At 45.3% G+C, this 15,299-nt stretch overlaps 2 protein-coding genes across 2 annotated transcripts; one reads left to right on the top strand and one right to left on the bottom strand.

Moving 5' to 3' along the window:
• The first annotated feature begins 9,669 nt into the window (after window positions 1-9,669).
• On the top strand, window positions 9,670-11,384 carry LOC120932558 (putative nuclease HARBI1). Its single transcript, XM_040345035.1, has 2 exons — window positions 9,670-10,198; window positions 10,290-11,384. The coding sequence occupies exons 1-2, from the start codon at window positions 9,873-9,875 to the stop codon at window positions 11,167-11,169; spliced, it is 1,206 nt and encodes a 401-aa protein (XP_040200969.1). The 5' UTR covers window positions 9,670-9,872; the 3' UTR covers window positions 11,170-11,384.
• A 99-nt stretch (window positions 11,385-11,483) lies between these two features.
• On the bottom strand, window positions 11,484-14,159 carry LOC120932559. The gene is made up of 4 exons (XM_040345036.1): window positions 13,756-14,159; window positions 12,948-13,107; window positions 12,127-12,277; window positions 11,484-12,044 (listed from the first exon to the last, which is right to left on the bottom strand). The coding sequence occupies exons 1-4, from the start codon at window positions 13,934-13,936 to the stop codon at window positions 11,544-11,546; spliced, it is 993 nt and encodes a 330-aa protein (XP_040200970.1). The 5' UTR covers window positions 13,937-14,159; the 3' UTR covers window positions 11,484-11,543.
• Window positions 14,160-15,299: the final 1,140 nt, after the last annotated feature.

Genomic DNA, 15,299 nt, shown 5'->3' with positions numbered 1-15,299 from the left:
CAAGGCCGCAGATGGACACCGGACAAGGCCGCCGATGGACGCCGGGCAAGACAGCAGACGGACACCGACAAGGGTGGATGGACCCCGCGCAAGGCCGCAGACAGACGCCGGACAAGGCCGTTGATGGACGCCGAGCAAGACATCCAAAATGTACGTTTTTTCCCTAAACTTCCCTTCTCAGCTCAGGGTGCGCGCTATACGCCAGCGCGCGGTATATGCCGATAAATACGGTATATAAAATATATGGCTGCTTATATGCAAGCAGGGACCTAAAGCGTAGCTAAGCTCAAAACGAAAAAATGTATTATTAAGCAACGTATTAGTCATTAGATGTGGTAGCCACATTTGTTTTCTTGTTTCAGTCTTATTTTCTTCTATTTTCACCTGTTGCTTCTGCCTGTAACACACTTCCAACAGGTTTTTTCTGTACGCGCAGAAAATGTATCTTATCTAAGAAAATAAAGTAATGCAGCCAGTGGCGTCACTAGGGTTGGTGTCACCTGGTGCGGTAAAATATGGTGTCACCCCCCCCCCCCCCCCCCAATAACATTTTTCAAATATTTTTTACCCTACTGTTTGCTCTCTGTTCTCCTTTCTTCCCCTTTTCTCTCTCTCCCTATCCATCTTTCTTGTTCGTTCTATCCCTTCTTCTTTCTCTCCATTTTTCTTTGTCCCCTCCCCCCACCTCTCTTTCTCCAGAACCGAAATTCACATCTCAGGAGCCTATAGGCCAGGGGCGTCTCCACAACTGCACCTCTGGACCACTTTACATTACACAGCACCCTGCATCACTGGACCCCTTTACATTACACAGCCCCCTGCATCACTGGACCCCTTTACATTACACAGCCCCCTGCATCACTGAACCCCTTTACATTACACAGCCCCCTGCATCACTGGACCCCTTTACATTACACAGCACCCTGCATCACTGGACCCCTTTACATTACACAGCACCCTGCATCAATGGACCCCTTTACATCTCATAGCACCCTGCATCTCTGGACCATTTTACATTACACAGCACCCTGCATCACTGCACCCCTTTTACATTACACAGCCGCCTGCACCTCTGCACCCCTTTACATCACATAGCCCCCTGCACCCTTTTACACTACACAGCCCTCTGCACCCCTTTACATTACACAGCACCCTGCACCTCTGGACCCTTTTACATTACACAGCACCCTGCACCTCTGGACCCCTTTACATTACACAGCACCCTGCATCACTGGACTCCTTTACATTACACAGCACCCTGCATCACTGGCCCCCTTTACATCTCATAGCCCCCTGCACCTCTGGACCCTTTTACATTACACAGCACCCTGCATCACTGCACCCCTTTTACATTACACAGCCACCTGCACCTCTGGACCCCTGCATGTTACACAGACCCCCTTCAGTGCAGACACCCCCTCAGTGCAGACACCCCCCCCCCTTTGTGCAACCCCCCCTCAGTGCAAATCCCCCCTCCCTCAGTGCAAACCCCCAAGGTGCAACCCCCCCCAGTGAAAACCCCCCCCCCCCCTAGTACAACCCCCCCAGTGCAAACCCCCCTTAGTGAAAACCCCCTCAGTGCAAACACCCCCTTAGTACAACCCCCCCCTCAGTGCAAACACCCCCCCCTTCAGTGAAATCCCCCCAGGTGCAAACACCCCCCCCCCCCCTTCCCATTCAGTACCTCAGATCATCGCAGGCAGCGCCACGGCACATGGACAGAAGGTCCCCTCGGCCCCTCCCCCTCTGTACACACAAACAGAGAGGAGGGGGCTGTGCCTGTGTGCCGACTGCCGAGCACCGCTAACAGCCCGTGGCTGTGAGAGGAGGGGATGGATGGTGCTGCGGTGTCACCCCGCAACCCCCCTCCTCTTGTACTGCGGCGCTCGGCGCTCCGATTCCACGGCGCTCATCGCTGCAGTCGCGGGGGGGCCGCCCCCCCCCCCCCCCCCCCCACATGTCAGCTAAAAAAAATGTTTTTTTTTTTTTTTTTTTTTTAAATCGGGATGGTGTCACCTCTCTAGTGGGTGTCACCCGGTGCGGGCCGCACGCCCCGCACCCCCCTAGCAATGCCTCTGAATGCAGCCACCACACCAAGGATTGTAAGCTGAAATATATTACATTTATGTTCTTGGGTTTGGATATTCTTTAAACCTAGAATTTAGTAATAATCACATGAATATGGCAGTCAGGTAACTTACATCCCCTAACCACACATGCATGTAACATTAACATTATTATTGAATAATAACACTGACACCTTCTGGATTTAAATGGCATGTTTGGCCTTTTATTAACGAAACCAAATAAACTATAACCATTATTTAAATATTTAAATATTCCAGTTCAAACAAAATACTTGGTTGTCAGCCCCTGACGATCCCATCTTCAACTTTTTGAGTCTGTGGTACCTTCTAGTTAGCATCTGTCCCCAGCCGCCAAAATCGCCTAGAGGAGTCACTAACTGACCACAGACCCAGAAACTTATTACCCGGTTGTCCAGACTGAAACCAGACCAACCCGGGAGGACTCCATACCTGAGATGGGTCCCACCGTTTTCTCACATACCTCATGTTTTCATACCGATCATCAAGGACCCAACCGCAATGACCCTCTTCAGGAGGAAACACCTCCATTAGGGCAGGAGGGAGGGACTTTACACCACGATTCTCACCCATACTGATGACCTCTGCTCCACCTCTAACATGGATTATCTATACAACTCCTCCCTGTGTCATCTGTCCTCCAATCAGGTAAGAACCCGTTCTTTCCTTAAACACTCCCCTTTTCCTTAACCTATTCCTTTCTGTAAGCTACTTACACCCTGTCGTGTATGTCCTGTGCCTCCTTTTCACTACGGCTGCACACATGTCTTGTCATGTTTGTAGCCAAATTAGACAACAAAACATGTGGGAAGACAGTAATTACAGAAATGTGTTGAATAATAATTACATACAGCACCAGTGACCAAATCCCAAAGTTTGGGCAAATGTTAATGGTACACCATATGGCCAAACATTTGTGGACATGATATCATCACATCTATATGAACATGTTAAACATCCCAATACAAATCCATGGGCAATAATTGAAGTTGCCCATGCCTCTTTTGCAGCTTAGGACTGGTAAGAATGTGGAAATGCATCCCCGATCAGCCATTTGTGTGGTCAGGTACTGATATTGGAAAAGAAGATTTGGCTCATAACTGTTCCAATTTATTTCAAAAACGTTCAGTAGGTCACTCAGACTTTACACCAGACTCATCAAACCATGCGTCATGCTGGAACAGAAAAGGACCTCTTCCAATTGTTCCTACAAGGTGGAAATGGTCCAATTTTTTTAAATGTCTTTGTATGCAGTAGCATCAGCAATTCCCCTTACTGGAAACATCCGAATTCAATAGGAGGAATGTTTATATACTTTGGCTATATAGTAGGTATGATGGTCAGATATATGATTCCAAATTTTGGACTTGGGCTCACTGTTGGAATTTGCTTTTAAGCTATCCCCTCTCTGGTTGCTGTGCAAGTTGTTCACCTGGCTTTTGGACACCTTACCATTTCTTGAATTTGGAGGATGATCATCACCTTAAAGCGGGGGTTCCGCGGGAAAACGTTTTTTTTTTTTTTAAAGATCATTCTAACGCTGTTAAGATAAAGAATTGTGTACTCACCACTCCCAAAGTTGCAGCCGCCAGGATGTTCATTTCCCCGAAAAGGATGTTTTATAAAAATGTAGAATGGACATTGCCATCTTAATTGTGGGCACTCTGAAGCCCTCCTGTATTTACTTCCGGGATGCGGTGAATGCTGAAGTCCCAGCATTCACCGCTCTATCCCGCGCATGCGCAGTGTGATGGCGAGCCGCGCTGTCAACACTGCACAGTTTCCATAACAACGGCCGGCGGCGTCCTGAAAAGGACACGCCCCGCTGTGACCAGCACAACAGTTATTTTTTTTATCAGCGAAAGCTCAGAACGCCCTGAGCAGCTGATGAATAGCTGTTTTCCATGAGTTAAAATGGCCGAATTGGAACCGCCCTCGTCACATGACCGGCACATGACCGGTTGCAGAGTCATGTGACGTGTCAAATCTCGTGAGATTTCGTCTCCTGCTTGTTAAAACAATATTCTTCTCATCAGCATGACGAGACACTCATCATGAATCCCATCATTCAATGCGGCGATCACGACACGCCCAGTTCCGCACAGATGAAACCAGGAAGTGGACACAGCAATAAGGTATCTAATCGATTTAAAAAAAATTTAACTGCAAACTTGTAATCTACAGCCAGAGCAATATTGTTTAAGCAGAAGTTGTAAATTCGGGTGAACCTCCACTTTAAAGAGGAACTGCAGTCTGCTCACATGATTTGTAATAAAAACATCTTTGCCATTCTGAAGCTTCCCTCCAACCACTTTACATATTATTTTATATATACTGTGATTCTGTACTTGCCAAATATGCTGCAGAAATCTCCCTCCACTGAGTCTGGCTGCAGCCATTTTAACTATGGGCAGCTGAAACTGCTGCTTGTTCACTTAGTGGATTTGCACAGACACACAGAGGCACACCTCCAGCTCTGAAGCTTTCATTGGCACTCTTATGACTCGCCCCCTCCCTTCCTGGCAAACTCTCACAAAAGTGAGAGAGAGGGCTGTGCATGATGTCATAAGCCTAGGCTTTTTACCAGACAGGAAACAGGAAGTGGACTGTATAAGGTATTTACTGGCAGAAAAAAAATATTTTACTATCCAAAGTTAAAACAACAAGGGCAGAAGATTTAATAGATTGAAAGTTGAAAAAATGACTAAAGGTCAGTTTTAAGGAAGTTTTAGATTGTTTCAAGTAATGTCTATATGCAAGAGTTGGCTCCTTGGGTCCTGTTGGGGGTGGCATCCTTTTGAGCTCACCTGGATATTTTTTCCAGGTGACTTTTTAAAAACAGCAATGGTTTGGGCCACTGCTTTATTGTGATCATCTTGGTCTCTTACAGATTCTTGTTTCCCCTGAGGAAGAAATATATATTGTTTGAAATGCATCGGGAGTGAAGAGAATTGTACCCAATATATTTTGATTACATTGTTGGCCTTTATTTTTGCAATCATCAATTTTTGCAATAATTATCAAAAATAATTATACGATAATAATAAAATGCATTCAAGAATATAATCAAAGTCGCTCAGTCGCAGAATTGTCCCCACTAATCATTATCGCTTTATTCTGCAAGTGATTCCTATTTACTATCGCTGTTTTCTAACTGATCAAAACCTGCTTTTGACGTAAAGGGGTGCTTTTTGGATGCCATGGACAATCTCTAGTTTCCAGGCAGAAAGAATGGCATATAGAATAGAAAACTGCATGCAGGGCACTAAACAAAGCACTAGGGACAAAAGAGATGTGAAATGATTAGATACAGTAATGGAATCTTACAGATTACAGTGTACTGTATGTGTTATGTTTTTTGCAGATGAAGGGGTTAAGTGTGTCCTAGGGAATGATTCTAACTGTAAGGGGGATGGGCTACCAGTGACATGACAGCAATCACTGCACCCGGTCACAGGGAGCAGTAGATCCCTGCCATGTCACTAGGCAGAACAGGGAAATGCCTTGCTTACATAGCCTCGTTCTGCCGCTCCGTGAGATGATTGTGGGCACCCGGCGGACATCGAGTCAGGTACGTTGCTTCGCACAGCCGTGCTATTCTGCTGACGTATATGTACATGCACCAGTCGGAAAGTGGTTAATGAAATCCCCCACCTCTGAAGTGTAGCCCATATTAATTCCTGTTTCAGCGATCTGGACTGCGTGGCTGTTGCAAGGAAAAGTTTCCAGTCGGCTCCTCTTCTTACTGCACACACACTGCTGCAGACCTATTTATTCCTACCGATGAGCTTTAGTCAGGGTAGCCTTCAGCTATCCAGCAGAGTATGACTGATGAGGTGCATAAGGTGGGTGTCCTGAGGCCTAAGTTCTGCTAGATGTGTAAGGCCGCGTACACATGGTCGGACAAAACCGATGAGAATGGACCGAGGTTCAGTTTCATCGGTCCAAACTGACCGTGTGTATAGCCCATCGGTCTGTTGTCCTTCGGTCCAAAATTTTAAAACATGCTTTAAAATCGAACCGATGGACCGCTGCCCGATCGGTCCAAACCGATGGTTAGTACAGAAAGCATTGGTTCAAAACCCGCGCATGCTCAGAATCAAGTCGACGCATGCTTGGAAGCATTGAACTTTGTTTTATTCAGCACGTCGTGTGTTTGACGTCACCGCGTTCTGACCCGATCGGTTTTTGAAATGATGGTGTGTACACACATCAGACCATCAGGCCACTTCAGCGGTGAACCGATGGAAATGTCCCGTCGGACCATTCTCATCGGTTTGGAACGACCGTGTGTACGCGGCCTAAGAGGTTGAAATTATCATAGTAGAGATGTCACCATTTAAAGATTGTTATACTTTGCAATCATATCCCCTGTTAAGTGCCTCCTCTCCAGGGAGAATAGTGTTTTGCAGCCATTCCTCATAACCGAGGTCTTCCAGCCCCTTTATTAATTTCACATATCCCTCCTGAGGATTGGGGACCAAAACTGGACAGCAGACTCGAGATGTGGTCGGACCAGGGATTTTTAGAGCACATTTTTACTTTCTACTTGGCAATGGGAATGATATTTTTGGTATGGTACCAATTTTCCAGCCAACTTCCATATTTCAAAATAACTAGAGGGTGGATCAGATGGCTCAAATGACAATCAGAACTCTAATCAGAGTAAGATCATTTTTACACAAACAGTTGTGAATGGTTAAAGAAGTATTGTAGCTTGGCATAAGTTATCAACCCTAATTTAGTGTCCCTCAGCTTTTTAACTCTTCAGAGGATAGTAAGTGAGTGAATGAGTGAGTGAAAAACTTGTAAAACGCAACACATGCAAACTGAATGGCTTCTGGGCGCTGTTTCCATTCCATGGGTAAGGAAAACCCACTAGACCTCAGAAGAGATGGGTTTTAATCCTTCTCCTGAAGGCCAAGTGGTCTGACTCTAATCGGATGGTAGTTGGTAGCGCATTCCACAGCCGAGGTCCCTGGACTGCAAATCTTCGATAAGCTAAAAAAAAACACAATTACCTAGCTTAAAGTCCAATTCCAAGGACAACTTGTGAGTAGGGTGCAGCGTTGCACACGGGTGGAAGAGAATACAGAGGCCAAGGTGAATTGAAACATTGTATTAAAAAAGTTCCACAATTTACAATTAAGCCCGTGGATATGAGCCACTTAAGTAGAGGAACGTTATCTTGTGATGATGTTGACAGCTTCTGCAGCGAGGAGCGGGAATGCAGCCTGCCCGGTCCACACCCAATTGGGAGGCTTCCTGCAAGGAGGTGGTGTAGTCCCTGCACTTTTCCCTACTCCTCTGGAACCTCTCTCTGCTGCTAAACACTGTCCCTGACAGACAGGGAGCCTGTCCCTACACTAATGGCTCGCACAACGTGCACAAAATCAAGGAGCCAGGGTCCTAAATAGGCTCTGCCTTTACGAAAGAGGGCTACAGAGGTCACAAGGGGCACCAGCATCCAATCAGACAGCTGTTCCACTTGTGACCATAGGAAATCATAGAGGAACCAAGTTCCCTTACAACTTCTTTCCCCTTCTGCATTGCCATTACAGTCAAAACTACACATGACTACAAGCTGTTTATTTAATCGTACCTTTATTTCTCACACTAGTCTAATTTTGTTATTACTTTAGAAGTTCTGGTGCTGTGCCCCCCACACAACACACACACATACGCATACAATCTGCTGTGCCATTCACTGGTGACATTTGTGCTGTATTTTGTGAATGGTACAGCAGATTGAGGGAGTGGAAGCACAACACCGGAACCGGTGTCCCTCATAGATCCCATTCCAATGCAGCAGGGAGTCGAAGTAAAGCTCTGCACTGGACATATCAGGAGCTCTGGCTACCTATAATAAAAGTGGGAAACCGCGCTCCAACAGACAGCCCTGTGCTAGTATGAAAAAGTTGGCTTCAGCTTGTTTCCTCCCAAGGCAGCCCCTCTAATGCATTTCACCCTCCTTTGGGCCTAATCGTGCAGGTCAAAATTAATCATAGAGGACCTCTACAATTACTCTTGTGGTAGAACGTGACTTGGAAGGAGACAAACTAAAGCTGATCTTTTCATACTAGGACTGGGCTGTCTGTTGGAGTGCAGTTCTCCTTTTTTTGTCATATAAAATGAGCGTGGTAATGTGAGAAATAAAGTAAAAAAATGTATTATAGACTCATAGGTAGATTCAGAGAGAGTTAGGCCGGCGTATCAGTAGATACGCCGACCTAACTCAGAATCTGCGCCGACCTATGTTTAAGTGTATTCTCAAACAGAGATACGATTAAACATATCTAAGATACGACGGCTTGCGCCGTCCTATCTTAGGTTGCAATATTTCTGCTGGCCACTAGGTGGCGCTTCCATTGCGGTCGGCGTAGAATATGCAAATCACTAGATACGCCTATTCACGAACGTACGCCCGGCCGCCGCAGTACATTTACGCCGTTTACGTAAGAGATAGGCAGCCTAAAGTTAAAGCTAGGACCTAGGTGGCGTAGCCAATGTTAAGTATGGCCGCCGTTCCCGCGTCGAAATTCGAAATGTTTACGTCGTTTGCGTAAGTCGTCCGTGAATAGGGAATTACGTCGTTTACGTCCACGTCGAAATCAATAGGCCCGTGCAGCGTACTTAGCCGCAATGCACACTGGGAAATGTAGTCGCCCGGCGCATGCGCAGTTTGCAAAAAAATCAAAAACGTCAGGTCAAGCCCCATTAGCATAAAACATGCCCCCTTAGACAAATTTGAATTAGGCGCCCTTACGCCCGCCCGCTTTAGGCTACGCCGCCGTAACTTAGCAGGCAAGTACTTTGAGAATCAAGTACTTGCCTCATTAACTTACGGCGGCGTAGCCTAAACACGCTAAGCTACGTCGCCGCAAAGTTGGGCCAATGTCTCTGAATCTACCTATCAGTCACTAAAAATTCATATAGACTTTAGAATCTATTTAAAAAGCATTTTCAGTATTTTTAAATCTGCAGCTTTTACTCCTGACATAAAGGTCCTCGTTTAGGCCCTTTCTGTTATAGGGACACAATGTTTTGTCCCTGTTCCCCATTTGTGCTCAACAAGATGTCATGCTGATACACATCGCACAAGACCGGTACACTGTTGTCACCACCAGAAAAGCCACAAGAAATGCCATGCAGCCATCACTGGAGTGCATGTGGATAGGTAGTATATTCAAAGAAACTGCATGAGATCAGCAATACTTTTAGGCAACAATTGATTTTAAAAACAGTACATTAATGAAATACTGTCAACTGTTTTGTTTTTTTGTGACCCAAAAAAGACAAAATTGACGTGCTGCTGAATTAGAGAGGTAAAGTCCAACTAGACCGATGTGAGTGAAGGCAGTTACAGGGAGCTTGTTCTAGTTCCAAGCTGCAGCAATGTCAAAGGAAAAGATCCATAAGCCTTAGGGCTCTTTCACACGTCCGTTCAGTTTTTACATTATTTTTTTTCCCTTCAGTTGATCCGTTTTTTCATCAGTTTTTCGTCCGTTTTCCATCCGTTTACATCCGTTTCCGTTCCGTTTTCCGTCCGTTGACGTCCGTTTTTGGTCCGTTTTTCATCCGTTTTTTCGATCCGTTTTTTGATCCGTTTTTTTTATTTTTTTGGTTTTAGAACTTTATTAATCATCTTTTCAAGAATTTTCCCATGATTCTTTGTTTCCCCCAGTGTGATTTCCTCTTCCTGTATGTTAACAGCCGGCTGTTTTGTTCCTGATCCATTGCTGTATTTCACTGTACTTGCTGATTACGATGGATTTGGGGAATTATGATCAGAATGTGACATCATTTGTCATGATGTACTATGTGTGGAGAAAAAAAAGCTTGACCAGGAAGATGTCTGCTAGGGGACGCAGGTACTGGGCACATCCCATGCTCCTCAAAAGGCCAAGTGAGGGTTTCTTTGCGCTGCAATATGCAGATTTGCGACGTTACCCTCCTAAATTTTTTAATTTCACTAGAATGACGATCCCAACGTTTGATTATTTACTTGAAAAGTTACATCCCAGACTATACCGTACAAACACAGACATGCGACTTGCTGTGCCTCCAGAGGAGCGACTTCTCATTACCCTCAGGTAAGCCAGCCAGCCAGCCATTTAGCTTGATTATGTCCAGTGTAATGTTGGATTCCTTTCGTAATTTCTTCTACTCTTCTACTCTTCCTAGGTTTCTTGCATCTGGAGTGTCTTATACGTCACTAAGCCATTTTTTTTTATTGGGAATATCGACCATATCAGTGATAGTGCATGAGACCTGCGAAGCAATATGGGAGGAGCTTCGTTCTTCTGCAATGCCGGTTCCTGATGCTACCATGTGGCAGGAAATTGCGACTGGCTTTTGGAAAAAAACTCAATTCCCCAATTGTGTTGGAGCTCTGGATGGGAAACATGTCAGAATCCAGATGCCACCAGGATCTGGCTCGCAATTTTTCAATTATAAAAAATATTTTTCACTAGTGCTAATGGCAATTTGCGACAGTAACTACAAATTTATTGCCGTTGATATAGGAGCCTATGGATCGAATGCCGACGCAAGAATATTTTCATCATCAGTAATGGGGAGAAGAATACTGGAGGGACACTTTAATTTCCCAGCAGATCAACCACTACCATCAACTGTAGGACCAGATTTGCCACATGTTCTAGTTGCTGATGAGGCATTTGGACTTTCTCATCATGTTTTAAGGCCTTATGCCAGGCAGAATTTAACGACCCCAAAGAAAATTTTCAACTACCGCTTGAGTCGTGCAAGGCGCCTTATTGAATGCACCTTTGGCATTTTGAGCGGCAAATGGCGCATATTTCATAGCGCTATACAACTTAGCGTGGAGAATGCCCAACTGGCAATCCAAGCCTGCTGTGTCCTCCACAATGTCATCCGCGAGAAGGAAGGGATTTCTGTTGAGGAAGAGGACGAGGTAGACCTACCATCTGTGCGCTTTTCCGGACTGCGACCCAACAATTCAGCTATTACCATGCGTGACAATTTTACTAATTTTTTTATGTCCCCAGAAGGAGAGGTTCCGTGGCAGTATCAATATGTGTAAAAACAGTCACGAGGAAATTTATCATTTGCACCTTTATAGTAACATGTTTCGCCCCTTTTAGTTAATTTGCATGGTCTTACTTGTCATAGTGAAAACGCCAGTTAATTTCTACATTTAAGATTTCTACAAGTGTATGCTTTCATGCTTCAATTGTCATTATGTCCCTATGATATATCAGTTTGTTTCTTTTCACATAAAATACCAAAAAAAAATCATTTTCATGCAGTCTACTATTTTTCTTTGAACTTTATGAACGCAACATGTAGATTGTAACTTATAGTAAAAGATAAAAAAAAAATGAAATACACATCACAAAAAGGGGCAAAAATCAATTTATTAAAGTATCGTATCAAAAATTTCCAAAAAAAATAAAATTATAGATCTTGATAATAAGGGGTGGGGAAAAGGGAGGAATCAGATCGTGAAGTCCCCTGGGAAGGAGAGGGATCATAGTTGGGTGCCTGGGGTGGGACTGGAAAATTTTGGGCAGTGGAGGCAGGGGCACGGTAATGATGGGGTATAGGGCTGGGTTGGAATCGGTGAGTGTAGGGAGCTGGTGGTGGGTGATCGGGGTAGAATTGGCGTTGGGAAGGGGAGATAACTTGGGGCACAGGGTCTCCTGACATAGAAGCCTTCAGACAAGTACCGATATACTGGCCAATTGCCAGGCGCATATCAAGTTTTCGATCCGGATTCATTTTTTGTAGCAGGTGGTACTGGCTTCTTAGGAATAAAGCGTCCTCGTTGTTAGGGTCCAAAAAAGGATCGTTGGAGTCAGGTCTTCTTGCTTTCATCTCCTCCATGAAGCTCAGCATGGCGTTATCTAATTTGTTTTTTTGTGGACGCTTTCTCACAGTTGAACCAACTGAACGAATCTGAGGGGTGGAACACATATCTATTAGCACATTATCTTTTGACAATATTTAAAAAAGTAGGCATTTTATGTTTGATACTTACAGGCACACTTGTGGTTGGTGGAATCGGTCTTGCAGCTCTAGTGGCATCTTCAGCTGCCTCACTTTCTGTGACTCCTGTTTCTCCCATGGGATCTGGCTGCGAAAATTCAGTATCTGTTTCCTCCTCCGTTTCACTGATGTTAGTGGCTGTACTGTAAAATATTGGTTGGTAGATGGGTTAAAGGTCAATTCAGACTTGTTTCAACAATACATAGATCCATGTGTGTGTATACTGCTGTGGTCAACCCTACATACCACTTTTGGAATACTTAGTTTGAACATATTTGCATATAAAAAATAGACAAAGTTGTCTGACTGTTACCTATCAACACCCCCTGAAACACAGTCGGGGTTATTTACTAAAGGGAAATCCACTTTGCACTACCAGTGCACTATCAGAGCATTTGGAAGTCCAGTCGCTGTAGATCTGAGAGGGACATGCAAGGAAAGTAAAAAAGAGTATTTTAACGTCCACGTGATTGGATGATAAAATCAACAGTGCTTCCCCTCATTTCAGATCTACCCCTCAGATCTACAGTGACGGTACTTACAAGTGCTCTTGCAGTGCAAAGTTAATTTGCCATTAGTAAATGACCCCCAATACCTACCAGACACTCAAGGAGTGATGGCAGCAAAGTAAGAGGGGAAAGAAGACCTATACAGGGACTTTCATCTCAGGGAATCAATTCATTTATAATGAGCTACTATGATATGCATACTAGGTCATTATGCATTTCTCTTAATTCAGATATTTATATGTGTGGATCAACTTTATTATTTGTAGTTTACTTGGTCAAATAATGTTATAAAGTGGCTAGGTACCTTCTTAGGCTCATCACGTTACGCAGGAAATCCAGCATTTCAAAAAATGCACCCTTTTTGTACTTGGAGGCTCCAGCTCCACTGCGGGACATTGTCTCCTCCTTCAAATCTCTCCTATAACGGTCTCTCAATGAGCGCCAGCGGGTGACGATACTCTCTCCTATGAAGAAACAGAAAATAAAATACACCCATAGGTGGCGTGGCAGGTGGCCAATTCACAACTTGTGGCAGGTGGCGTGGCCAGTGGCCAATTCACAACTTGTGGCAGGTGACGTGGCAGGTGGCGTGGCAGTTGGCCAGTGGCCAATTCTCAATTTGTGGCAGGTGACGTGGCAGGTGGCGTAGCCAGTGGCCAATTCTCAACTTGTGGCAGGTGGCGTGGCAGGTGACGTGGCAGGTGGCGTGGCCAGTGGCCAATTCTCAACTTGTGGCAGGTGGCGTGGCAGGTGACGTGGCAGGTGGCGTGGCCAGTGGCCAATTCACAACTTGTGGCAGGTGACGTGGCAGGTGGCGTGGCAGTTGGCCAGTGGCCAATTCTCAATTTGTGGCAGGTGACGTGGCAGGTGGCGTAGCCAGTGGCCAATTCTCAACTTGTGGCAGGTGGCGTGGCAGGTGACGTGGCAGGTGGCGTGGCCAGTGGCCAATTCTCAACTTGTGGCAGGTGGCGTGGCAGGTGACGTGGCAGGTGGCGTGGCCAGTGGCCAATTCACAACTTGTGGCAGGTGACGTGGCCGGTGGATATGGATGTTGACATATGGATGGACTACAAGATAACAACCCACCCCCCCATAACCCACAAACTACTTACCACGTTCTAATTTTTCATTTTGTTTTAGTGTTTGCCAGTTAGGTGTCACCGCCTGAAAGACTTCCTCCCATTTGTTGTTAGAGACATATCGGTTGCTATAGTCTCCACATCTCTTATCCCATATTGCAGGGCGATCATGTACCAGGTGTATTAGCTCTTCTTGGCTAACATCCTTTGCCATTTTATTAATTAAGGAGGACAATCACACACAGGGAATTGCTCTAATGTCCAGGAACTGGGCAGCATGTGCTGGGAACATGTGACTTGGGAATAAAAACACTACCTGGGTGAAAGGTTATTGTTATGTATGCATATTGCATACATATTAAAGTTTGGTGAATTTGTATTTTTTACATATTTTGGTGAAAAACGGACGTTAGCGGAACGGATGATAAACGGATCATCCGTTAACGTCCGTTTTTCGTCCGGTCAGTTTTTTGGACGGAAGAAAAATAGGGTTTTCTTCCGTCCAAAAAAACGGACCTTAACGCAGACGGATGCTAACGGACGTTAGCGGATGCTCATCCGCTAACGGACGCTAGCCCATAGGGAAGCATTGAGGTCCGTTAACGGACGTCCAAAAAACGGACGAACGGAACGGACGTGTGAAAGAGCCCTTACTTCATGCACATAGATCTGCTTCAAGATGTGCGGCTTATGGATCTTTTTCTTTGAAACAGTTTTTTTCTTTTTTTGTTTATAATACACAGTTTTAGCAAACTAAATGTCATTCAGTTAGGTCTTACAAGTACATATAAAGTCACGGGCGTAGGAACTGGGGGGGACGCATCCCCCCCAGGAAATAATGCGGGGGGGACAGGTATGGTAAAATCCCCCCCAGATGTGACAGCGCAGTCACTAAGCTGTGTGCCCGCTGGCGCCGACTCACTGGCTGCCACGTGCGCTCCTGACTGGCTCCCTTTCCTCCTGTGCGTCTCCTCGCCCCCCCATGGAGGATTGATTTGGTTCATTCCACCGATGTGTGCCGCGTGATGTCACGCCGGCGGCCGGAGGTGAGAGAGGAAGGACGGAGCGAGAGTGACTCTCGGCGCCAGAGAACAAGACAGACAAGTCACGAGGAGCCTGCTTCTGCGCCTGGGCCTGGCCTGCCTACAGTAAAAACTGTCTGCAAGAAGATAGAGACAAGTCAGAGACTGTAAAAAGTAAGAAAGTATTGTGTATTGGGGAGGGGGGGTGTTGGACTGAGCTGAGGACCTCAATTGTTTTTTTTTTTTTCTTTAGTCAGAGAAGGCAAGCTCAAAATAACAAACATTTTTGTTAAACTGCTATTTTTTATTTAAAAAATTATGGTCACCTCAGCCTGAGGTGACCATAATTTTTTAAATAAAAAATAGCAGTTTAAAAAAATATTTGTCATTTTGAGCTTGCCTTCTCTGACTAAAGAAAAAAAAACATTAATTGCAGCCTCACTGTGCCACCAAACGCAGTCACTGTGCCATCACATGCAGCCACTGTGCCCATCAAACATAGCCACTGTGCCCATCAAACATAGCCACTGTGCCCATCAATTGTCGCCACTGTGC

Source organism: Rana temporaria, chromosome 3, assembly GCF_905171775.1.
Source record: "Rana temporaria chromosome 3, aRanTem1.1, whole genome shotgun sequence".
NCBI lineage: Eukaryota > Metazoa > Chordata > Amphibia > Anura > Ranidae > Rana > Rana temporaria.
The sequence above is the reverse complement of the archived record's forward strand: the minus strand, read 5'-3'. Positions and strand labels throughout refer to the sequence as shown.

Coding starts and splice junctions, on each gene's coding strand:
- LOC120932558 (XM_040345035.1), top strand. CDS start 9,873: ATGGATTTGGGGAATTATGATCAGAATGTGACATCATTTGTCATGATG. Junction 10,199..10,289: donor CGACTTCTCATTACCCTCAG/GTAAGCCAGCCA, acceptor TACTCTTCCTAG/GTTTCTTGCATCTGGAGTGT.
- LOC120932559 (XM_040345036.1), bottom strand. CDS start 13,936: ATGGCAAAGGATGTTAGCCAAGAAGAGCTAATACACCTGGTACATGAT. Junction 13,108..13,755: donor AAATGAAAAATTAGAACGTG/GTAAGTAGTTTG, acceptor GTTTCTTCATAG/GAGAGAGTATCGTCACCCGC. Junction 12,045..12,126: donor CACCAACCACAAGTGTGCCT/GTAAGTATCAAA, acceptor TCCACCCCTCAG/ATTCGTTCAGTTGGTTCAAC.